At 49.4% G+C, this 26,499-nt stretch overlaps 1 protein-coding gene across 7 annotated transcripts in view; it reads left to right on the top strand.

Moving 5' to 3' along the window:
- Window positions 1-26,499, top strand: part of col16a1 (collagen, type XVI, alpha 1) — a 636,201-nt gene that overhangs the window by 314,209 nt on the left and 295,493 nt on the right. For all 7 annotated transcript variants that reach the window (XM_085962342.1, XM_085962338.1, XM_085962337.1 and 4 more), the window contains 6 exons: window positions 3,247-3,264; window positions 4,836-4,880; window positions 11,229-11,291; window positions 20,838-20,882; window positions 24,072-24,167; window positions 25,795-25,842. In XM_085962342.1, coding sequence (XP_085818468.1) covers window positions 3,247-3,264; window positions 4,836-4,880; window positions 11,229-11,291; window positions 20,838-20,882; window positions 24,072-24,167; window positions 25,795-25,842 — 315 coding nt within the window. The remainder of the gene's footprint in view (window positions 1-3,246; window positions 3,265-4,835; window positions 4,881-11,228; window positions 11,292-20,837; window positions 20,883-24,071; window positions 24,168-25,794; window positions 25,843-26,499) is intronic.

Below are 26,499 nucleotides of genomic sequence, written 5' to 3'. Positions count from 1 at the left end.
CCCCTCTTCATCAATAACGTGGCCACAATACGAGATCTGCTTCTGGAAAAACTCGCATTTGTGGCGATTAGCTCGGAGCCCATATTCCTTCAATCTAGTGAGCACCTGCTCCAGGTTGGCAAGGTGATCACTGTCATTTTCGCCCGTGACCAGGATGTCGTCCAAATAACACTGGGTCCCTGGAAACCCTTGCAGGACTTGATCCATTGCCTTTGCCAAATAGCCGGAGCTGATGCTACCCCGAACACCAGCCGGTTGTATTGGTAGAGACCTTTATGAGTGTTGATCGTGAGGTACTGTTTTGAGGCTTCTACTACCTCCATTTGCGGGTACGCCTGGGCCAGATCAATCTTAGTGAAGCGTTTCCCTCCAGATAGCGAGGCAAAAATATCTTCAATCTGCGGAAGCGGATATTGTACCGTGTGAAGGACTGGGTTCACTGTCACCTTAAAGTCCCCACAGATGCGAACCTTCTTTGGTTCCCCAGGCGTATTACTCAATGACCTCTTCATTACAGGAACGATGGGTGTAGCCCACTCGCTCCAGTCCACTTTGGACAGTACTCCTGAACGTTCCAAACCTTCCAGCTCTGCTTCGACGGCTGGGCGGATCGCATAAGGCACCGGTCTGGCCTTAAAAAACTTTGGGCTTACATTTTCCTCTATTTTGATCATCGCTGTTATGCCTTTTAGTGTTCCGAGTCCCTCCTGGAACACTTCTTGTGTGTCAGTTAGCATTTTTGACAGTCGTCCAGGTGTGACGTCGTCATCCTTTTTGGCATCTACAGTCAGTGCTTGTATGGAATGCCAATCTAGCTGTACCTTCCGGATCCATTCACGTCCTAGTAGTGGTGGTCCTCCATCTGGCAATACATATAGGTCCATTTTTGGTGTTTCCTTGCCGTTATATATAACGTTCACCCTTATTTTTCCTTTGGGGTAGACTTTTTGCCCAGTGTACGTCTTCAAGACAATCTCTGTATCTCTCAAGGGTATATGTGAGAATAGCCGCTTGTAGTCCCTTCAGTTTATGACTGTTAGGGCTGATCCTGTGTCCAATTCCATTTTTACTTGGACTCCGGCTATCTTGAGCATGACCCAGATAGTTTGGTGATCCTCCGTTTTGATCACCTTATGTAGTTTCAGATAACCCAGCTCCTTGCTTCCGGAGTCTGTATCACTTTTCTGTTCGTCTGAACTACTCTCCGTCATCTTATGTACCTTCTTGTACTTCTCCTGTGGAGATTTCTTGCTGCTGGTTTTCTTTCCCGACCTGCAGACTCTTGCTATGTGTCATACTTTTCCACACTGTCTGCACACTTTGTCCTTGAACCAGCAATCATTATGGTCGTGTGTTGTTCTGCCGCAGCGATAGCACTTCACTGTTCCGTATGACATTTCATTTGTGCCATATTCTTGCGGTCTCCGTTGTATCCCTGCAGCGCCCCGTGCGGCTGCTTCGTGTGATACTGCCATGCTGAAAGCCTTGTCCAGCGTAAGATCCTTTTCTGATAGAAGCCGTTTCTGGGTTCCTTCACTTTGAAGCCCACACACAAACTTGTCCCTTAAAGTATCTGCTAGTCCCGTTCCAAACTGGCAGTGTTTCGATAGCTTGCGCAGTTCCGTTAAATACTCAGCATTACTTTCATCTTTATGCTGGTTCCTTTTGTGAAACTTAAATCTTTCTGCTATCAGCAGTGGTGTGGGGTTTAAGTGGTCCTGTAGGATTGACACTATGTTTTCAAAATCCTTTTCCACTGGCTTCTCTGGGGTTACTAGGTTTCACAGTAAGCCATACGTTTTTGCACCCATTGAATTCAACAATACCAGCGCTTTCCTGTCATCTGGCACTTCATTCGCCTTGCAGTACACTTCTATGCGTTCGACATATGTCGTCCAATCTTCGACTTCATTGTTGAACGCTGTGACACTGCCACTCTTCGGCATCCCTGGGTGTGGTTAGACTGGCTCAAAATGGCGTCTCCCGCGCTCTCCCTTCTCCGCTGTGGCTCAAAATGGCGTCTCCCACGCTCTCCCTTCTCTGCTGTGGCTCAAAATGGCGTCTCCCGCGCTCTCCCTTCTCTGCTGCGGCTCAAAATGGCATCTCCCGCGCTCTCCCTTCTTCGCCGCTGCAGCTCAAAATGGTGTCTCCCGCGCTTTCCTTTCTTCCCCGCTGAAGCTGCTCGGCCCTTGAACACCGGCTGCGCTCTGCGCGTTTTCCTGCGCGCCTCTCTCTCTCATTGACGCTGCTCGGCCCTTGAACACCGACTACGCTCTGCTCTCTCTCGTTGATGCCGCTCGGTCCTGAACACCGGCTTCGCCCTGTGCGCTCTACCCTCTCTCTTCTTCCGTCGACGCCGCTCGGTCCTAAACACCGGCTGCGCCATGTGCGCTCTACCCTCTCTCTTCTCCCGTCGACGCTGCTTGGCCTTTTTCTGTGCCGTCGGTCGGCTCTAGCCACCGCTGTCCGGGAAGGGTCTGCGCCGTACCTGTTGCCAGCCCGTTTCGCTGGACCACCGTGACTGGAGAACCAAGCCCAGCTCTCAACAGCCTCCCCTGCGATGCTCAAGTCTCCGCTGGATGGTCGACGCCCGTGCTTCTGGACTCGGCCTTCTTCTTTCACTGTTCTCCAGGAGCGAATCCCTGGGAGGTGATGCAGAGTTGCAGGTAGGTTTGAATCTTCTCGCCGCCAATGTTAGATCCGTGTATCTTGATGTTGTGTGTCCTTCAATAATTAGACAAGAGACTGCAGGGAACAATCAACAGGTGTTTACTGGATGTGGGTTACTCTAAAACTAATTGTACAGATCCCTACTCAGGGTTTATATACAGGTGTGGTCACTGCCGGTACTACAGTATATAGGAGCTGTAAAAAGTAGTTCTTCCCTTAAAGGTACATACACTACACTACCCTCTTCCATTTCGTTTGTTTTTGAACTACTATTTGTACTGCAATTTCCACCTGAGCCACCCGCCCCCCGCCCCCCTGCCCCCCACCAAAAGTTTGATTCTCCAGCCATTCTAGTGCCAGCCACTAGGAGGTGTACAAGAGTGGCATGTGTTCCCTGAGGAGGTGCCTCTCCTCTGGTTGGCTCTGCCCATAGGTGCCAGCTGAGATCAGAAGTTGCCCACATGGGAATTCATGAAGGTGTTATAGATTTGTACAATGTCAGTGGTAAAGGACAGAGTTTTGATTTTGCAGAAATTTATATTTGCACACTTTACATTTTTTATGTTTTCCCTCCAGGGTGAAGGCTGCATAGAGGTACGTTATGATCAATCTCCTATATTAATGACCGTTGGGACTCTTGATATTGAAGAATCTTGAAGCAGCAAATTCAGTTATCACCAGACAGATTTGGGATGAACCAGAACCAAGCATTGTAAAGGCAAATTGCCCCTTCCCATTCACTCGCACTGTGTAGAATCCCAATGAACCAAACCCCTTCCCATTCACTCCCACTGTGTAGAATCCCAATGGACCAAACCCCTTCCCATTCACTACTATTGTATAGAATCCCAATAGACCAAACCCCTTCCCATTCACTCCCACTGTGTAGAATCCCAATAGACCAAACCCCTTCCCATTCACTCCCAATGTGTAGAATCCCAATAGACCAAACCCCTTGCCATTCACTGCCACTGTGTAGAGTCCCAATGGACCAAACCCCTTCCCATTCACTCCCACTGTATAGAATCCTAATGGACCAAACCCCTTCCCATTCACTCCCAATGTGCAGAATCCCAATAGACCAAACCCCTTCCCATTCACTCCCACTGTGTAGAATCCCAATGGACCAAACCCCTTCCCATTCACTCCCACTGTATAGAATCCCATTGGACCAAACCCCTTCCCATTCACTGCCACTGTGTAGAATCCCAGTGGACCAAACCCCTTCCCATTCACTCCCACTGTGTAGAATCCCAATGGACCAAACCCTTTCCCATTCACTACTATTGTATAGAATCCCAATGGACCAAACCCCTTCCCAGTCACTCCCACTGTGTAGAATCCTAATGGATCAAACCCCTTCCCATTCAGTCCCATTGTAAAGAATCCCAATGGACCAAACCCCTTCCCATTCAGTCCCATTGTGAAGAACCCCAGTGGACCAACCCTTTCTCATTCACTCCCATTAGGATTCTGTACAGTGCGAATGAATTGAAAGGGATTAGTCCAGTACAATACCTTACAGTGGAAGGGAATGATAAGTGCTCTGCTTGGATTAGACTTTCATTGGATCAGTCTGCATTTACCAGGAGCGGGTGGCAGGTGAAAAAGAAAGAATGAGAATTTGGGAGCTAGATCTCAGGCTTAACAGTTGCAGAAGAAGCACTGATCATTCCTGATGTGAACAATCCATTGAGGAGGAGTCTGCAGAGCTGGTGAGAAGTAACCTACTGTGTAAATGGGAAGGGCGGGCTTGCAGCTCCCTTGCAAATCAGAATGGAGAGGAATTTGCAAATGTTTTTAAATGTTGATGTGGAGCCAGGAGGAGTAGTTGTGCTCCTCCTGGCTCATAGCACTCCAGCCCGTTGCCGGCTGTGATCCCCCCACACCCCCCACCTCCGCTCCGTGCTGTCCTCCCTCTCCTCCAGCATTCACCTGAGGCCACTAGCGTCGAGGTAAATGGCCTGAAATTCGATGGTGTAGAAGAGCTTGTGAAGGCGCAATTGGCGCCCGCAGCGGCCTACGTTATTTAGATGAAGCCTGAGCCCCAATTTCGGACTGGCCTCATTGCCACCTTCATGCTCGAAACCGATCGCCCATGAATTTGTACCTCATAAATTCTCCATGAAGGACAACCCTACTGAACCTGTCTCCTTTACTTCCAGTGTCCACAAGGGCAGAAAGGAGAGAAAGGAGAAAAGGGAGAGTTGGTGAGTATTAACCTTCCTCACTGTTAACAAGTCAGAGTTTCTGAATCTGTAAATTGAACCTTACTCTCATCTCTGAAGAATTAAAGGTTTGTTCTGCTTTTTAGTGCTATCCTCTTTCTCTGAACATCTCAGCCCCTTTGCTCTGATTGTAATTGCTTTCACTCTCTCCCACCTTTGCTTCTCTTGGTTACCAGTCAGATATGCACAAGGGGAGCATGTGTCTGACCTGGCTGTACTTACTTGACTGCCCAGCGTGTCACTGAGTCAACCAAATCAGGATGATCCCAGTTCAATCCCCGGTTCGATCCCCGGTCTGCGCTGCTCTCAGCCTGACCAGTGGCAGAGGTTCCTGGGATAGGAGTGGGCAAAAATCAGGCTGAGTTTCACTCATGGTTGTTGGATAAGTCCTTTACCCAGTAAACAGATTCATAAAGCTAGAGACAGTAATATGTTTGATAATTCACTTCATTTGTTATTGGTAAATCATTAATCTTAAAACACCCTAATCAACCATACAGAGTAATGCACATTAGTATCGCGTCCAAAACTTATTGAATGTGGATTTAATGAGGACCCGTGAAGGTGGCTTCTCAAAGCCTGTTCACGCCATCGGGTCTTGAAGGCAGCAAAGGTATTTCTTTCTAAGTAAAAACATGGCATCTCTTATTACCATCTTCTTTTATGGTCTATTTCCAGTTGGATGCAAACCTATCTAATGTTTTATGACCACCCAGTTGTTTGAACCAGAGATGGGATGCCCATGCCTTTCCCTACCACACTGTTACTTCCTATCATTGCTTTTCCCGAGCCATAGCTTTGCCATAGACAACCTTTGTTGCTCTTACGCTACCCTCTGCTGTGATGAAAAGTCAGGCTTTTCGAAAAGACAATTTAAGCCAATTCTGTCTACATTACTGTTCTGTCTTTGTTAGAAATAAAAGTCATGTAAAAACATATCGATATTCTTACAATGATTGCTAGAAATGTGGATGTCAGATAATGCAACCTCTACACCCTCAGCACGACGCCCCAACAGGAAGAGTGGTCACTTGGGCAAGGTAAGGGATGGTGGCATTGCCCATGAACCATACCCTCGCAAGAACAGGGCCTTCAGGAGAGGAGTGGAAATATAAAAAGGATAACAATGTATGGATACACCAACCAAGCGTGTGTATCAGTGCCTACCTCAGTAGGTTAGGTGCCTTCCCAATAAACCAATTTATATATTATTACCCCATCCATGGGCAAAGCCAACCTTCTCTACCATATGTACCTCATAAGGCTGATTAACAATGGCAGTGACAAGGAGATTCACACATCAAAAGCGGTGCTCAAGTCAGACCCAGTTGCAGATGGCACATTGCCAACTACCAGTCAGAGCAATAACATTCTCACCTCCTGTGCCAGGGGCACCCTCACATGCTCACACTACAGTACCACAGCATGTAGAGAAATCACAATCTCTTGAGCCTGCGGATCGAGGAGTGCTTTGGGATTGTTTTAGTTTTGTGCCAACCCACGCTGGCAGTCGATTTTGCATGTGGTGTAAATTACACCCTCATTTGGGTTTCAGTATATAATGAGCATTTAATTAGTCCCGCTAGGCAGACATGACTGCTCTTGTTAAGAGACTCACTCAGACCAATTTATTTACTTGGCTGACCCAAAAGTGTTTCTTAGATTGCAAATTTGGCACATATGTGATCAGGCCCAGGGCGATCTGTTCAGTATTTAATCTCATTCAGCTGTACATGAGCTCACGCATCATACTAGCCACACCCTCCCCTCAGTCCTCAATTACAACAGGACGCGCGCTGATGCTTTGGCTCTAAGTTGGTGGCTGATTCGAATGTAAAGACTTCCCCAGGTGAAGTGAGCCTCCAATCCCTGTGCTAGACATGAGGAAGGACCACTTGTGTCATCAACCGCGTTTCCTCCTATGGGTCCCCTCGGTTTCATTAATCAGCTGAAGGAGGGGCTGTAACCTTTTGTATCGGTGAACTATACATCAGATCAGAATGGCTGCAACCAAACCGTGATGTCTGGGCCCTGCTGGCCACTGCAATGTTCCGAAACACCACTTCATTGTGCGAGTGAGGAATTCGGAACCGGGGCCAATGCAAATCACCTGGAAATTCCCTGAGTCCTGAGAGAGAAACTGGGTGAGGGAGAGAGAAACACACACAGGGGAGGGAGAGAGAAACACAGACTGGGGAGGGAGAGAGAAACACAGACTGGGGGAGAGAGAGAGAAACACAGACTGGGGAGAGAGAGAGAAACACACACTGGGGAGAGAGAGAGAAACACACACTGGGGAGAGAGAGAGAAACACACACTGGGGAGAGAGAGAAACACACACTGGGGGAGAGAGAGAGAGAAACACACACTGGGGAGAGAGAGAGAAACACACACTGGGGAGAGAGAGAGAAACACACACTGGGGGAGAGAGAGAGAGAAACACACACTGGGGAGAGAGAGAGAAACACACACTGGGGAGGGAGAGAGAAACACAGACTGGGGAGGGAGAGAGAAACACAGACTGGGGAGGGAGAGAGAAACACAGACTGGGGAGAGAGAGAGAAACACACACTGGGGAGAGAGAGAGTGAAACACACACTGGGGAGAGAGAGAGAAACACACTGGGGGAGAGAGAGAGAGAAACACACACTGGGGGAGAGAGAGAAACACACACTGGGGAGAGAGAGAGAAACACACACTGGGGAAAGAGAGAGAAACACACACTGGGGAGAGAGAGAGAAACACACACTGGGGAGCGAGAGAGAGAAACACACACTGGGGAGAGAGAGAGAGAAACACACAATGGGGAGAGAGAGAAACACACACTGGGGAGAGAGAGAGAGAAACACTGGGGGGAGAGAGAGAAACACACACTGGGGAGAGAGAGAGAGAAACACTGGGGGGCGAGAGAGAAACACACACTGGGGAGAGAGAGAGAAACACACACTGGGGAGAGAGAGAGATAAACACACACTGAGGAGAGAGAGAGAAACACACACTGGGGAGAGAGAGAGAAACACACTGGGGAGAGAGAGAGAAACACACACTGGGGAGAGAGAGAGAAACACACACTGGGGAGAGAGAGAGAAACACACACTGGGGAGAGAGAGAGAAACACACACTGGGGAGAGAGAGAGAGACACACACACTGGAGAGAGAGAGAGAAACACACACTGGGGAGAGAGAGAGAGAAACACACACTGGGGAGAGAGAGAGAGAAACACACACTGGGGAGAGAGAGAGAAACACACACTGGGGAGAGAGAGAGAAACACAGACTGGGGAGAGAGAGAGAGAAACACAGACTGGGGAGCGAGAGAGAGAAACACACACTGGGGAGAGAGAGAGAAACACACACTGGGGAGAGAGAGAGAAACAGACACTGGGGAGAGAGAGAGAAACACACACTGGGGAGAGAGAGAGAAACACACACTGGGGAGAAATGTAAGAAGTCACACAACACCAGGTTATAGTCCAACAGCTTTATTTGAAATCACAAGCTTTCGGAGCGCTGCTCCTTCTTCAGGTGAAGTGGAGAAATGCATAAAGACACAGCTTATATAGTCAGAGAATCATGTCAGATGTTTACAGGTAACCTTTCCAACTGCCATTTATCACACCTCGGCAGAGAGATAATCACAGCAGTCAAAGGTGTGAATGGTGTCCAAACAGGTCAGTCAGGGAAACATTACATCAAAGAACAATGAGGTGGGGTCACAAGGGGTCAAATATTGCAGATGCTGGGGTCTGTATGAAAAACAAAAAAACAGACAAAAAACATTTTTTTTGGCAGGAAATCACAGCAGGTCCGGCCGCATCTGTGTAGAGAGAACAAGCCAATGTCGACTCGAGTCTGGATGACCCTGCATCAGGTGGGGTTACATGTAGCGTGACATGAACCCAAGATCTCGGTTGAGGCCATCCTCATGGGTGCGGAACTTGGCTATCAGTTTCTGCTCGACGATTTTGCGTTGTCGTGTGTCTCGAAGGCCACCTTGGAGAATGTGGCCTTCGAGACACACGACAACGCAAAATCGTCGAGCAGAAACTGATAGCCAAGTTCCGCACCCATGAGGACGGCCTCAACCAAGATCTTGGGTTCATGTCATGCTACATGTAACCCCACCTGATGCAGGGTCATCCAGACTCGAGTCGACATTGGCTTGTTCTCTCTACACAGATGCGGCCGGACCTGCTGTGATTTCCAGCCAAAAAAAATGTTTTTTGTCTGTTTTTTTGTTTTTCATACAGACCCCAGCATCTGCAATATTTGACCCCTTGTGACCCCACCTCATTGTTCTTTGATGTAATGTTTCCCTGACTGACCTGTTTGGACACCATTCACACCTTTGACTGCTGTGATTATCTCTCTGCCGAGGTGTGATAAATGGCAGTTGGAAAGGTTACCTGTTAACATCTGACATGATTCTCTGACTATATAAGCTGTGTCTTTATGCATTTCTCCACTTCACCTGAAGAAGGAGCAGCGCTACGAAAGCTTGTGATTTCAAATAAAGCTGTTGGACTATAACCTGGTGTTGTGTGACTTCTTACATTTGTCCACCCCAGCCCAACTCCGGCATCTCCACACCATGGACACTGGGGAGAGAGAGAGAAACACACACTGGGGAGAGAGAGAGAAACACACACTGAGGAGAGAGAGAGAAACACACACTGGGGAGAGAGAGAGAAACACACACTGGGGAGAGAGAGAAACACACACTGGGGGAGAGAGAGAGAGAAACACACACTGGGGAGAGAGAGAGAAACACACACTGGGGAGAGAGAGAGAAACACACACTGGGGGAGAGAGAGAGAGAAACACACACTGGGGAGAGAGAGAGAAACACACACTGGAGAGAGAGAGAGAGAGACACACACACTGGGGAGAGAGAGAGAAACACACACTGGGGAGAGAGAGAAACACACAATGGGGAGAGAGAGAGAAGCACACACTGGGGAGAGAGAGAGAAACACACACTGGTGAGGGAATGCCATGCGATCAGATGTCACATGATTAAATCTCCAGGAATATGTCAAACCAGAGTTGTGCACTATTGGTAACTCCAAGTGGCTTTGGTTATCTGTCATCAAAAAACATATTTCAGTGATTAGAAACTTCCAGAATAATTTGAGTATTTTCTGTTATTAATTAGGGAATTCTAGGAGAACCCATGGGCCCTCCAGTAAGTGTTTCTACAAACAAACGCTCGGTGATGTTACATCTTGAAAAGAAGTCTGCTCCTGCCCAGTTCTGTAGGATGTCCATTGAATCATATTCTCATTGTATTTCTCCAAACTCTCACTCATAGGCCTGTGATTGCAGTTGAGATTTCATGTCTTTTATGTCTGTTTTATTTACCTCATAATCCATGCTGAAAATGAACAACATCTGGTCACAGAGGAGCCCGCACAGGGTGAACATCGGACCAACATAGGGTGTAAAATGAACTAGCTCTCCAATTCTCTCCTCCTCATGTCATTGCTCCTCTTCCTCCTGGCATTGTCCTGCCTCTCTGCTTTGGCTCTCCTGCCATTGTTGTGCCAGCTTGAGTCAGTTGGTAGCAATCATGGCTTTGGGTCAATTCCTGCCCCAGGGTTTGCGCACAGTACCTCGGCTGGCACTCCAGTGCAGTGCTGAGGGAGTGCGGCACTGTCGGAGGTGCCGTCCTTCAGGTGAGGTATTACATTGATGACGACCTGCCTGATCAGGTGGATGTAAACACAGTAATGGGAAGACTGTCGGGTTGGAGTTCTCAAAGAATGGGACACAAAGGCTGTCTTCAGCTGAATATTAATCCCTTAGGCTGACGTATGAACCCAAAACCATGTTTGATTCCTGTGTTGGTGCAGGTTAGGCCGCTAGTTGCTGTGCCCATTTCTAGTTGTCTAACATTCAGTGAGCAGAGTGAAGCGACACTAACTGATGGCATCGTATCAATGGTTCTAGGCCTCAGTTACTGCCAGAACTGCGACACTATTTCCCATTGATACGCTTATCAATTACTCCATAAAAGACGATGAATCAGGAAGGTGATGAAAAGGCTTTTATTAACTAGAGAACAGAGCATGCCTCTCGTGGGTGACTGGTTCCAAGAAGGAAGTGAGTCGGCGAAACCCCCACCTTTATACCTGGTCATGTGGGCGGAGTCAGCTGAGGCATGCCTTGGTACACAGCGCCACCCAGAGGTAACAATATACAATAACAGTGGTTTACCACACCCATTGACTTCTTTCTTTCTAATTGTGTGCGGTAATCGAAGCAGGTTTTAGAGTTTGGGGGCTATATTTATTCATGTCTAATTTGAGAATGTTCTGTTTGCCTCCAAAGTCTGAGAGAGGTCAGAAGGGTGAGCCAGGGTTCCCGGGACTGGCTGGTCTCCCAGGCAGAGATGTGAGTATTCCGCCAATCTGATCAAACCTTCTAATTATGTTAGAAAACTCTACACAGACTCAAATCAATGGGAGCGAGGACTGTGGGTATAGTCTGGATGGTATAGTAAAGGGTATGAGGAGCGAGTGGGGTTAGACTGGGTGGGAAATTAAAGGGTATGAGGGTATGAGGAGCGAGCAGGGGAAAGTGGGATTAGACTGGGTGGGATATTAAAATGTATGCGGAGTGAACGGGAGAGTGGGATATTAAAGGGTACAGGGAGCGAGCGGGACTGTGGGTATAGTTTGGATGGGATATTAAAGGGCATGAGGAGCAAGCAGTGGAGAGTGGGGTTAGACTGGGTGGGATATTAAAGGTTATGGGGAGCGAGTGGGAGAGTGGGATTGGACTGGGTGGGATATTAAAGGGTACGGGGAGTGAGCAGGAGAGTGGGGTTTGTAGTGTATGTACTTTGCAGAAGGAACTATATTCTGCAGCCCCTGTATACTGCAGTACCAGTAGTGACCACCCCTGTATATAAGCCTGTGTAGTAACTTTTGCATAGTAGTTCCAGGTTGTCTCCACTCAGTAAAGACCTGTTATAACCAACTCCTGCAGTCCGTGTCTCAATTATACACGGACATAATACTGGCGACGAGCAGATCCGAACTTACCTACAGTCTGCACCACCTCATGGGGATCCATCCCTGAAGCGAAGTTATCAGAGGTCGAGGCCAGAAGGAAGAAAAAAATTAAAAAATAAAAATAAAACGAACAGAAGAAACGGGCGTCGACCGTGGACATCCGCCTCTGATTCATCGGAGTTGAAGATTTGCAGGAGAGGCTGTCGAGAGTGGGGCTTGGTTATCCTGTCGATGGTGTTTCAGCTAATCGGGCTGGTGGCAGGTAGTACACTGATCCTTCCTGTGCTGCGGTGGGCTAGAGCTCGATCGGGTGGCTTTTCAACGGGGCCGAGCAGCGTTGTCGGGAAGAGGAGAGAGAGAGAGGGTGGAGCACACAGGGCGCGGCCGGTGCTACGAAGCCGGGCAGCGTACAGACCCGAGAAGAGGATGGCAAGTGTCCTGCAGGGTTGCTCCAACGACGGGGAAATAATAAAAATTAGAAGCACAGAAAGCCGCGAGGAGCTGCAGTTGCCAAGAGAACCGCGGAGAGCGGCGTTAGCAGCAGCGCGGGGGGGAAGTGCGCGAAGACCATAGGGCATCGCCATCAAGGCATAAAACGCCAGCAACAGCGCTAGCAGCAGCGGAGGAGACAGAAAGCGCGGGAGGCGCCATCTTAATCCAGCGGGGAAGAAGGCAAAGCGCGGGAGGCGCCATTTTGTTAAATTGGGAAAGAAGGCAAAGCGCGGGAGGCGCCATCTTAGATTTCCAAGATGCCGAAGACTGGCAATATCACTGCCTTCAATAATGCAATAGAAGACTGGACCACGTATGTGGAAAGTGTCGAGGTATATTGCGAGGCAAACGAAGTAGCTGATGAGAAAAAGGCATCGGTACTACCAAACTTAATGGGCGCAAGAACGTACGGCCTATTGCGGAACCTGATTACTCCAGCCAAACCGAAGGCGAAGAGTTTTAACGAAATTGTTGATATCCTACAGGAACACCTAAATCCCACACCGCTGCTGATAACAGAAAGATTTAAATTCCACAGGAGAAATCAGCATAAAGGTGAGAGCAATGCTGATTACCTTACGGAACTACGCAAGCTATCAAAGCACTGCCAGTTCGGAGCAGGACTGGCAGATACCCTACGGGACAAATTTGTCTGTGGATTCCTGAGTGAAGGAACCCAGAAGAGGTTACTCTCAGAGAAAGAGCTGATGCTAGATAAGGCTTTCAGCGTGGCAGTATCGTACGAAGCAGCAGCAAGGGGAGCTGTGGAAATACAGCAAAAGCCACAGGAATACGGCACCCACGAAATGACACGGGCATTTGAAAAATGTTATCGCTGTGGCAGAACAACCCATGACCAGAAGGACTGCTGGTCCAAGGACAAAATATGCAGGCAATGCGGAAAGATGGGACGCATTGCACGAGTTTGCAGGTCTGGGAAGAAGACTAACGACAACAAAAAGGCTACTAAGGAACAGTACAGGAAAGTACAAAAGATGACGGACAGTAGTTCCGAAGACCAGATGAGCGATAGTGAATCCGGGAACAAGAGACTAAGCTGCCTCAAACGTCACAACGTAATCGCAAAAGAGGATCACCGAACCATTTGGGTCACCCTCACGATAGCAGGGTCCCAAGTCAAAATGGAATTAGATACCGGATCAGCTCTGACCGTCATGAATCGACGAGACTATGAGCAGCTATTCTCACACATACCCTTGAAAGACACATCCATTGTCTTGAAGACGTATACGGGGCAAAAGGTATGCCCCAGAGGAAAAATAAGGGTGCCTGTCGAATACAACGGCAAGGAAATACAGAAATTGTATCTGTACATACTGCAAGATGGTGGACCACCGTTATTGGGACGTGAATGGATCAGAAAGATAAGTTTAGACTGGCACTCCATTCAGGCACTGACGGTGGCTGGTAAAAAGGATGACGACGTCACTCCTGGACAATTGTCAACAATCTTAGCTAACGCCAAAGAGGTATTTCAACAAGAACTGGGAACTCTTAAAGGCGTAACCGCCTCGATAAAAATAGAAGAGAATGCAATTCCCAAGTTTTTCAAAGCAAGACCGGTACCATATGCAATTCGCCCAGCTGTCGAGGCAGAGCTGGAGAATCAGGAGAATGCAGGCATGTTATCTAAGGTAGACTGGAGCGAGTGGGTGACACCCATCGTTCCTGTCATGAAGAAAACGTTAAACAATAAGTCTGAGGAGCCAAGGAAGGTTCGCATCTGTGGGGACTTCAAGGTGACGGTGAACCCAGTCCTTCAAACAGTACAATATCCTCTTCCGAGGATAGAAGATACTTTCGCCTCACTATCGGAGGGAAGCGTTTCACAAAAATTGACCTAGCACAAGCATATTTGCAGATGAAGGTTGAAGAATCCTCTAGGAAGTATCTCACGATAAGCACTCACAAAGGTTTTTACCAGTATAATTGACTGGTATTCGGTATAGCATCAGTTCCGGCGATATGGCAAAGAGCGATGGAACAAGTCCTGCAAGGGATTCCAGGGACTCAGTGTTACTTGGACGACACCCTAGTGACAGGTGAAGATGACAGTGAACACCTTGCCAACCTAGAGCAGGTGCTCACTGTAATGATATCAGCAAACCCATCAAGATATCATCAGATGCATCACAGAGTGGGCTCGGTGCCGTTCTTCTGCAACAATATGACTACTGGCAACCTATTGCATATGCACCGCGCTCAATGACAGACGCGGAGACGCGATATGCTCAAATAGAAAAGGAGCTGCTCAGCATCACATACGCCTGTGAAAGATTTCACCAGTTTGTGGCAGGACAAGCAATCAGTGTAGAGACTGACCATAAGCCCTTGATTGCATTGTTCCAAAAGCCACTAAATAGCTGTCCGCTTAGAATACAAAGAATGATGATCAGGCTGCAACGCTATACACTGAATGTTGCGTACACACCGGGTAAACTGATGTATACAGCAGACACGTTGTCCAGAGCTGTTGACCCAAGTGAGCCTGCAAACACCACAATGGATGAAAAAGTGAACGCCTACATGGACATGATCACAAGTGCACTGCCCATAGCAGATGCAAAAATGGAGCTCATAAAGACTGAGACAAACAAAGATGAAACAATGAGACGACTGAGAAAAAGCATCTTGGATGGATGGCCCAACATGACGCAAGACTGCTCACCTGACATGGCAGAGTACTGGAACTGCAGGGCGGAACTATCAGTGGTCGAAGACATCATCTACAAAGGAAGTAAAATAGTTATCCCAAAGAGTCTGAGAAAAGAGATGTTAAAAATGATCCATGGAGGACATCTGGGAATCGAAAAGTGTAAGAAAAGAGCACGAGAGGTGATGTACTGGCCACGAATCAACCAAGATGTGACAAATGAGGTGTCAAACTGCACAATATGCCTGAAATATCGAGCAAGCAATCCGGTAGAACCACTAAAGCCACACCCAGCACCAGACAGACCTTACCAGAAGGTAGGCGCTGACCTATTCGTATGTCAAGGGAAGGACTATCTTGTAGTCACAGACTATGACTCCCTGTATCCAGAGGTTTGTAGACTGTACACCACCACTGCAGATGCTGTGATAACATGTATGAAAGCCATATTCTCAAGACATGGCATGGCAAGCGAGGTCTTCACAGACAACGGACCCCAGTTTTACAATGCAAGTTTCCGACACTTTGCCAAAGAGTGGGACTTTGTCCACACAACGTCAAGTCCTCACTATCCACAGTCCAATGGACTAGTGGAAAAATCGGTCCAGACAGTGAAAAAACTGATGTACAAGGCAAAAGACAGTGGAACTGACTTCTACCAAAGCATGCTTGTATACCGCACAACGCCGCTCGAGTGTGGTAAGTCACCAGCCCAACTCCTGATGGGACGTCGGCTAAGGTCAAACCTACCCATCCCGGAGAACCTCCTGAAAACAAAAGAGGGGGAGAAAGTGAGGAAGTTCAAAGAACAACAGAAAGAAAAGCAAAAGTACTACAATGACAGAGGAACACAAAGCCTACCTGAACTCCACACTGGTGACCAAGTAAGGTTCAAAGACAAAACAAACACATGGACTCAGAAGGGAACTGTCCTGAGTGAAGTTCAACCAAGATCATACACCATTCAGACAGATGAGGGTGCTGTTCTGAGAAGAAATCGTCGAGATCTTCTCATGGGACCAGCCACAGCAGGTCAAGACACTGATACTGTTGAACAACCTGATCACACAGCTGAGAACACATCATCTGAGGTAACAACTCAGATTCAAGGACAATCAATCAGAAAATCCTCAAGACACGTGAAGCCTCCTGAGAGACTCATTGAGCAAATTTAAGGACTATTGTTATAGAAGGAAGTAATGTTATCTTATTCTTTCTTCAAGTTCTAGTGTATTGACATATTTCATGTGAACACACAAAGCAAGGTTAAAAAACCTTGATCATGATAATGATAATGTAAGTTCATTAAGTGTTACAGTTAAAATGCAGATTAATACAAAGAAAACATGTTGTTAGTTAAAAGTAAAATACTTTTGTTTTAAGAAAAGGAGATGTAATGATATCAGCAAATAGAGATGGTATTTGCCTGTTTGATTATGATGCCTTACCAGCATGATTGCATGTATTGATTGCTTGTGCCTGACCAGCAGAGGTCATGTGACAGAGACAAGCAGTTTGGTTTAGTTTCAGTTTCGTTCTAGATGCATCACTCGCATGATGTCTCCTGTAAAGCTGTTAGAAAGAGTTGAACAGATTTTAGATTAAAACTCATTCTCTTTCATGACTGTGTCGTCATTGAACCCACAAAGAAATCAATACACTCACTAGACTACGTGAACATGGGCTACGAGCCAATTGCCCCAAGTGCGAGTTTTTTAAGAAACAGATATCGTATTGTGGCCACGTGATTGATGAAGAGGGGTTACATAAGTCCCCTGACAAAATTGAAGCGGTAGTTAAGGCTCCAGTGCCTGAAAATGTGTCGCAACTGAGGTCATTCCTCGGATTGGTGAATTACTACCATAAGTTTTTGCCGAATTTGTCCACAATTCTGCACCCACTGAACGCCCTACTACAAGTACGGGAGTAGCATGGAAATGGAGCGATGAATGTAAGCGGGCCTTTCAGAAGAGTAAGGACTTAATCACTTCAAGAGAAGTATTGGCTCACTACAACCCATCACTACCGATAAGACTGGCGTGTGATGCGTCTCCCTACGGCATTGGGGCGGTACTGTCACATAAATTCCTTGATGGTTCAGAGAGGCCGATAGCTTTTGCGTCACGCTCGTTAAATTCAGCCGAGCGTAACTACGCCCAGATTGACAGAGAGGCCCTCAGCCTGGTGTGGGGGGTGAAGAAGTTCAATCACTACCTGCACGGTCAGAAATTTACTCTACCAACTGATCATCAACCTCTTGTCTCCATTTTCAACCCTCAGAAGGGCGTACCGATAATGACAGCACAACGGCTACAGAGGTGATCCCTTATCCTAGGGGCACACCAATATGACATCGAGTACAAAGGAACTAAACAGCATGGGAATGCTGATGGATTGTCGCGCCTACCGTTGCCGACGGTGGCAGAAGCACCTGCAGTGGATTTAGTGGAGATATTCCACTCGACCATAGTCGAATGTCTACCTGTGATGAATGCAAACATAGAAAAGGAAACACGAAATGACCCGACACTCTCCTGGGTCTATGATTTAACGGTGAAGGGATGGCCAGCACATGGCGAACCACTGCTGCCAGCATTCTCGTCGAGAAGAGAACAGCTGTCAGTGTGCAGAGGAACCTTGATGTGTGGATCCAGAGTAGTAATTCCACCCAAATTGAAGGATAGAGTGCTCAATGAGCTTCATGAGGGTCATCTGGGAGGGGTAAAAATGAAGAACTTAGCCAGAGCGTTTGTGTGGTGGCCGGGAATTAATAGAGAAATCGAAGAGATGACCAAGAGCTGTACAGGATGCCAGAAGGTCCAAAACGCCCCACCACAAGCCCCTCTACATCCATGGGAGTGGCCCTCATCTCCATGGCAAAGGGTGCACATTGATTTTGCTGGTCCATTTATGGACTCGATGTTTTTAATTGCGGTGGATGCACATTCAAAGTGGCCAGAGGTAATAAAAATGTCCTCAACCACCACAGAAAAAACTATCACAGTCTTACGAACCATATTCGCCAGAAATGGGCTGCCTGAACAGATTTGCTCCGACAATGGACCACAGTTTGTGTCTGAAGAGTTCTGGAGGTTCTTAAAGAACAATGGTGTTAAGCATTACACATCCGCCCCATATCATCCAGCCACCAATGGAATGGCTGAGAGGTTCATTCAAACATTCAAGAAGGCTATCAAGGCAATGTGTAATGAAGACATACCCCTACAACACAAGGTGGATAACTTCTTGTTTGCCTACCGGAATGCGACACATGCGGTTACCAACCAAACTCCAGCCATGATGTTCTTCAATCGAAGACTACGATGCCGCTTGGATTTGGTTAAGCCAAACATCAGAAGAGATGTGGAGAACAGGCAGTTTCAGAATTTGAATGAAAGGCCGACAAGGAGTTTTAAGATAGGTCAACCAGTTTTGGCCCGGGACTACCGCACAGAGAAATGGCTGCCAGGAACGATGTGCACACAGCAAGGACCTCTAATGTATACCGTGGACGTTGGAGAGAGCATTGTAAGATGTCATGCTGACCAGATTCTAGAGTCACTGGAAAACGTCAATTCCACACCACGATCCGATACACCTGGCGATGAAACCGAAGTACCAATTGCATCTACCTCAGAATCGGTGATATTGGAAGCAGACGAACCAAACAACGACGTTGATTCCGAATCAACTTTGCCAGAAGAACCTGATACCCCAAAGAGGCGTTATCCAGACAGAATCGGGAAGCCTCCTCAAAGACTGAACTTATAATTGCTTAACTTCAACTAATGTATCTAGCAACTGTAATTGTAAATATGTTATTTAATTATTAATCGAATGTTATGTACTGTTTAGCTTAAAGGGGAGGAATTGTAGTGTATGTACTTTGCAGAAGGAACTATATTCTGCAGCCCCTGTATACTGCAGTACCAGTAGTGACCACCCCTGTATATAAGCCTGTGTAGTAACTTTTGCATAGTAGTTCCAGGTTGTCTCCACTCAGTAAAGACCTGTTATAACCAACTCCTGCAGTCCGTGTCTCAATTATACACGGACATAATAGGGTTAGACTGGGTGGGATATTAAAATGTATGCGGAGTGAACGGGAGAGTGGGATATTAAAGGGTATGGGGAGCAAGCAGGGGATTTGGATTGGACTGGGTGGGATATTAAAGGGTATGGGGAACGAGCGGGAGAGTGGGATTGGACTGGTCGGGATATTAAAAGGTATGGGGAGCGAGCAGGGCAGAGTTGGATTGGACTGGGTGAGATATTAAAGGGTATGGAGAGCGAGGACTGTGGGTATGGTCTGGGTGGGATATTAAAGGGTACAGGGAGCGAGCGGGAGAGTGGGGTTAGACTGGGCGGGATATTAAAGGGTATGGAGAGCGAGGGCTGTGGTTATAGACTGGGTGGGATATTAAAGAGTACAGGGAGCGAGCAGGAGAGTGGTTAGACTGGGTGGGATATTAAAGGATATAGGGAGCGAGCGGGAGAGTGGGGTTAGACTGGGTGGGATATTAAAGGGCACAGGGAGCGAGCGGGAGAGTGGGGTTAGACTGGGTGGGATATTAAAGGGTATGGAGAGCGAGGGCTGTGGGTATAGACTGGGTGGGATATTAAAGAGTACAGGGAGCGAGCGGGAGAGTGGGGTTTAGACTGGGTGGGATATTAAAGGGTACAGGGAGCGAGCGGGAGAGTGGGGTTAGACTGGGTGGGATATTAAAGGGTACAGGGAGCGAGCGGGAGAGTGGGGTTAGACTGGGCGGGATATTAAAGGGCACGGAGAGCGAGGGCTGTGGGTATAGACTGGGTGGGGATATTAAAGGGTAAAGGGAGTGAGCGGGAGAGTGGGGTTAGACTGGGTGGGATATTAAAGGGTACAGGGAGTGAGCAGGAGAGTGGGGTTAGACTGGGTGGGATATTAAAGGGTACAGGGAGCGAGCAGGAGAGTGGGATTAGACTAGGTGGGATATTAAAGGGTACGGGGAGTGAGCGGGAGAGTGGGGTTAGACTGGGCGGGGATATTAAAGGGGCACGGAGAGCGAGGGCTGTGGGTATAGACTGGGTGGGATATTAAAGGGTACAGGGAGTGAGCGGGAGAGTGGGGTTAGACTGGGTGGGATATTAAAGGGTACAGGGAGCGAGCAGGAGAGTGGGGTTAGACTGGGTGGGATATTAAAGGGTACAGGGAGCGAGCAGGAGAGTGGGATTAGACTAGGTGGGATATTAAAGGGTACGGGGAGTGAGCGGGAGAGTGGGGTTAGACTGGGTGGGATATTAAAGGGTACAGGGAGCGAGCGGGAGAGTGGGGTTAGACTGGGTGGGATATTAACGGGTACAGGGTAGCGAGCGGGAGAGTGGGATCAGATTAGGGGAGCTCATATGAAGAAAGTCACTGGCGGAATTGATGGGCTGAATGGACTGTTCCTGCGCTGGAACTTTTTATGATTGTATAGTAAGAGAATTTCAATGAGCCAGTGAAGAGTCAGAGACCAGTCAGAGGCTGCTCGAGTAAGGATGGGATTCCTGAAGATGCCGTTCTTGCCAATGATCATAGAGGCAGGCTGAGATCACAGGCACCAATCTTCCTCCAATTTGACACCTTGAATGCTGCACTGAATTCTGGGAAACAGGAGTCACTATCCCGTAATTCGATTTAATTTGTTTTAGAAGCAATCGTCCATGTTTGTTCTTCTTGTCCTGTTCCTCGTCACCATTCTAACTGTTCTTTCTCGTGTAATTTTGTCTTTTAAGGGGAAACCTGGAGAATTGTGTGTGGCTGGACCGAAGGGTGCGAAGGTTTGTCAATAATCTTTAGTCGTTCCTCAATGTTTTGTATTGCGTTAAACAGTACAAGTGACTGGGAGTGTGTTATGAGGAAGTTGGGATGATATCCGAAAGTGGAAGTCTGACCTTTACCCTTGAGGCAGGTGGGACAGCTTTAGACTATTCAAAAAATAGATCAGACAAAGCTGATCCCTAAAGTCAGAGGAATTAGTCATGAGGAAAGACTGGGGGAGTATTTAACCGTGACGGGAGGTGACCGATGGGAGCCACCCTTAGCTACCCTTATTGAGCTATCAAAGATATTAAATGGTAGAGATAAGGTCAATCTTTTTTTTTATTGATTCATTCACGGGATGTGGGCATTGCTGGCAAGGCCAGCATTTATTTCCCATCCCTAATTGCCCTTGAGAAGGTGGTGATGATTTGCCTTCTTGAACCACTGCAGTCCGTGTGGTGAAGGTGCTCCCACAGTGCTGTTAGGGAGGGAGTTCCAGGATTTTGACCCAGCAACGATGAAGGAATGGCGATATATTTCCAAGTCAGGATGGTTTGGAATTTGGAGGGGAACTTGGAGGTGGTGGTGTTCCCATGCGCCTGCTGCCCTTGACCTTCTAGGTCGTAGAGGTCTCGGGTTTGGGAGGTGCTGTCGAAGATGCCTTGGCGAGTTGCTGCAGTGCATCTTGTAGATGGTACACACTGCAGCCACGGTACGCCGGTGGTGGAGGGAGTGAATGTTTAAGGTGTTGGATGAGGTGCCAATCAAGCGGACTGCTTTGTCCTGGATGGTGTCGAGCATCTTGAGTGTTGTTGGAGAGTATTCCATCACACTCCTTACTTGTGCCTTGTAGATGGTGGAAAGGCTTTGGGGAGTCAGGAGGTGAGACACTCGCTGTAGCGAACCCAGCCTCGGACCTGCTCTTGTAACCCAGTCTAACCCCAATCTGGAGAATTACATCAAAGTAAAGCCAAGGCAGAAAAGCAAGGGTGCGCCGGGTAAGACTAGTAAAAGGCCAATTTCAGACAGCTTTCAGGGAAAGCTTCATGCAATGAGTGATCAGTACTTGGAATGGCCTCTGAGTGGGGGAGTGGAGGCTGAAGCCTATAACCTAAGGGGCCCGTTCAATGCCGTGGTGGGGGTTTGTAGATTATTTTCCCCAGGCTGGATGGGCTATGTTGAATCAAGCTGTGTCCCTCATCTGCATCTGTCTTGTAAGAGTGACTAATCCTCTTAGCCTGCTTGCTGTCAAGTTATTTTAGGTTCACTGGCGGCCGACTTCAGATTGTTGGCAGCAGAAGGATGTGGAGCTCTGGCACTGGCTCCAAAAATGTTTCTTTTTTGGGAATCTGCTCACACTGGGGAGTTGAGGGGGCAACGACTCCCATCACCCCGTGTCTGCTCTGACTGCAGAGCAGGGCAGAAAAGCACAGACGCACTCAAACATGCTGTTGTCCCCCCCCCGCTCTCCTGACTAAGCTTCCTCTCTTGCCTGTTTCTTCCTTGGAGCTTGGACCACCCTGACTGACACTGAGAGCTCGAAAGAGTAACAGAGAGAGGGAGAGTGGGGCTCAAATGACCCAGGGCGGTGGGGAACGGAAACACAGAACGTGAGAAAGAAGGAGATTGCATTGAGCAGACAGTTACATTCTGTGGAGAGAAGTTTTGTTGAGGTTGGAAGGGAGCTTCATTGGACGTGAACGCTAAGGTGGGATTTTCCGTTCTCTGCCAATTATTTTGGTGGAAAAATGTGGTGGACGGATTGGGAAAGGGGGTCAGCCCGTTCCGCCGGACCACAGCATGTTTGCTGCCCTCCCATGGCCTGACAGAGTGGCAGGTTACACAGACCTGCTCACATATAATATTTTAATGACAGCAGCACCCCATCCGACCCATTCTCCATCTCTTGTGGCAGAGCAACCCTGGATGGCAGGGATACCTGTTCATCCACGATGTTGCTATGGCAGCAGAAGGGTTTTAATTAAAATTCAGAGTGATTGATTGTGGAGGAGGGGGCAGTTTGGAAGGCGCCCTCTCCACACCTGCCCCTCCAGAATGGAGGCTGTGGGGTGCCCTGCGAATCTATTGGAATGACTCACAGGCCAGGAAATCGGCCTTGGGTCAGGAGCACACCTCAGTCCTTCCATCTGAAGGTACGTGCGCCCCCATACCACGGCAGCAGAGTGATCCAGCCCCGACTGTCGTAGGTTTATTGCTCAATTCTTCAGTGTTCCGTCGTTTTAAAGCAGTCACGTTAAGCTGCAGCCACCTTGATCCCAGGCCCGAGATTCGGGGTTGTGTGGAGATGGGGGGATGGAAGGAGGGGGAGAGGCAAAGGGGGTCGGGGGTCGGCAGTGTGAGGAAACAGCGCCATCTTCGGGCAGTCCCCCTACAGGACAGGCGGTGTGATGCAAGTGTTTTTGGGGTACGGTAGCATCGTGATTATGTTACTGGGCTGGTACGCCAGGGGCCTGACGTTCAGGTAAGTATATTTTAAACATTTACCCTGTTCGTTGAGGCCTTCAAAAGCCCCTTTAAGGACAGCCTGTTAGGCTGTATTGGGCCTGGTTTTCCTGAGTATCGGCTACCTCAGGGTAAACCAATCTTGCAGTTGGGACCTCACACAATCATTAGACTCCTTATTTGCATATGCAAGGGTCTAATGCCTATTTCAGGTGTGGGCGCTGTATGACGATTTTTCAGCCTTTACCAATATGGCGGACAGCAAATTTCCATCTCATGAGCGTACGCTTCCTACCCGCCATACTGGAGACTTAGGAGGCTGTTTGGTGCCCGGAAGATAGGCGCTGTGTGGCCGAATTTCTGGGCTGTTGTCTCTTTAACATGCTTTTGATTCAGAAATCCCGCAGTTAAAGCAGACCAGCGCCATAGCAACTGAGTGTCCACCACCCTGAGGTTCACTGCTCTGTGAGGCCTCTGATTTTTAAAGTACATCCTTTCACCGTAATGTCTCTCCAGTGTTTGTAATGACACAGTCACGAGCATCATTCACTCCGGAACACCTCATTCCGCGGTTTAAATTGTGAGAATTAACACATTTCCCTGTTCGAAGTCCCGACAGCCTCCTCACTCTCGTCCCCATCATCACCAGTTATGGCTGGCCTGCTAGTGAAGGACTGTGCCTTTAAAACCAGTAACTGCTGCAGTCTCGCTTGGATTCACATTCTGTTTCTGCTGTTAATTAGGGAGATCCAGGACCAGTTGGGCCGGAGGGACTAGCCGGCGAGCCAGGATCCCCGGGACCCGCGGGACCCCCAGGAATAGGAGTACCAGGAAAACCGGTGAGTGTCGCATGTAGGACTGCGTGAACCCCAGCACCAGAGAGCGGCCGGTGGCGGGTTAGACAGCAGAAGGGCTAATCCAGCGCGGGCGGCAGCTCGCAGTGCTACTGCAGCACGGGAGGGCAAGGCCAGGGTGGGCAAGAGGACCAGACCACCCTCAGTGTGACCAGCCCCTCCCTCCGATATTCCCAATGGAGTGAATCTTCCTTTAATTGGGGTGCAGCACATTCCCTGAAACAATAATAGGTAATTGGAACCAGGAGTTGTGTGTGGCGATCACTCTCTCTCTCCTGGGTGGTGCCCACACGTTCCCCCCTTCACCTCCCCTCACCCTCCCCCTCCCCCACACCTCCCAAACCCCCTCCCCCTCCTCCCCCTCCCCTCCCCCTCACCTCCCCCTCCCCCTCAGCTCCCCCACCCCCTCCCCATCCCCCACACCTCCCCCTCACCTTCCCCTCAACTCACCTCCCCCTCCCCTCAACTCACCTTCCCCTCCCCCTCACCTCCCCCTCCGCCTCCCCTCCCCTCCCCCTCACCTCCCCCTCACCTCCCCCTCTCCCTCACCTTCCCCTCCCCCTCACCTCCCCCTCCCCCCCTCCCCCTCCCCCTCCCCTCCCCTCCCCCTCACCTCCCCCCTCTCCCTCACCTTCCCCTCCCCCTCACCTCCCCCTCCCCCCCTCCCCCTCCCCATCCCCCACACCTCCCCCTCACCTTCCCCTCACCTTCCCCTCAACTCACATCCCCCGCCCCTCAACTCACCTTCCCCTCCCCCTCACATCCCCCACCCCTCACCTCCCCCTTCCCCTCCCCTCCCTCTCACCCTCCCCTCCCCCTCACTTCCCGCCCTCCCCCCCCCCCCCCCCCCCCCTCCCCCCCCCCCTCATCTCCCCCTCCCATCCCCCTCACCTCCCCCTCACCTCCCCCTCCCACCCCTCTCATCTCCCCCTCACCTCCCACTCATCACCCCTCCCATCCCCCTCACCCCCTCACCCACCCCACCCCCTCACCCTAACCTCTCACCCCCTCCCCTCCCCCAACCTGCCAGCACCTGCCCCGTTGCCGTCCCCGGCCTTCTGTGCAGCCCCCCTTCTCTTGAGTGCCGGGCTCTCTTGCCGGCAGTCTGATCCCAGCTGGGCCCCAGGTCGCGCTGCGCAATGCCCCTCCCCTTTAATAAGGGGAGGAAGGCCTGCAGTACCGCGGCGCGATGTGTCGCAGAGCGTGGCGCTGTGGCACGTAGCGCCGTGATATTCACTCGCAGCGCCCCAAAAGGGAGGCGGGGTGTTTTCTGTAGTGCCTTGCCTCCATCGTGGGGCGCTACCAGTGAATTTTGGGCGTGGGGTCGCTAATGTTTTCGGGGGGCTAAAAGTAGCGAAGTTAGCGCCCCAAAGGGGGTGGGACCCAATTTTCCCCCCGAAGTGTTTTTCTCTCTTCCCCGGATGTTGTGTGTGTCCAGTGAGGCTTGGCCTTGTTGTAAGTCACTGCTCCTCCGTGTTCTGGTGCAAGGCCATCAAACTCTTCAGCCAGCCTTTACTGACCTATTTCCTTTCTTCCTGTCTCCCTGGTACAAGCAGGTTGATCTGCTCTGGTTAGTACAGTTCTAACAGTTGTTTACTTTTATGCCCCAAAGGGAAAACCCGGAGGACTACCCCTACAACCTGGATCGAAAGGAGATGCGGTAAGTTCATTTAGGAAATATAAATTCTCCAGCTCCGGTCTCCAGCATGGGAAGTTCTGCTCAATTCCTCCGGCTCAGCCCCCTCAAGTCCTGGCTAATCCCAAACTCATGTCCCTTGATCATTGCTGCAGCCAACTCCATCTTCACTGCCCTGGTCTCTTTCACCAGTTGACAGTTACAAATGGGTTCATTAAATTTTCCAGGGAGTGGCCACCCCTCCAGGATTGCCCTGGAGTCTTCAGGAATTAAAGATCAATCTCCCGGACACTGCAGTCAGCAACTGGGGAGTAGAATCCTTGGGGCATTAAAACAAAATTGTGCGTTTTCATTTTGTTTGAACAGAGATTCCAGGGGCCGGGTGCTGCTCTGATTTTCTGCTGGCCAGGGACAGTGGCCCCGATATTTCTGGGCAGTGAGGAGGGTGCGTGGGTGGGCAATCACGGCAAATTGACAGACTGACTGGCTGCTGGACAGGAAATCCAGCGGCAGGAGGGGAGGGCCGGAGTACGGGGCTTTGGGGATGTGCAGGGCTGGGGCGGGCGGGGTGAGGGGCGTTGGGTGGGTGGGAGGTTGGCTGATCGTGGCTGGGGCGAGAGAGAGGCCGTGATCAACTGAGGGGAGGCCGAGGGCTTCCTTGAGGGGGCCGGGGGGGGGGGG

This window comes from Somniosus microcephalus, chromosome 20 (assembly GCF_052327205.1).
Source record: "Somniosus microcephalus isolate GS21.2 chromosome 20, FLI_Smic_1.0, whole genome shotgun sequence".
Taxonomy (NCBI): Eukaryota; Metazoa; Chordata; class Chondrichthyes; order Squaliformes; family Somniosidae; genus Somniosus; species Somniosus microcephalus.
This window is presented reverse-complemented; position numbering and strand designations above follow the sequence as displayed.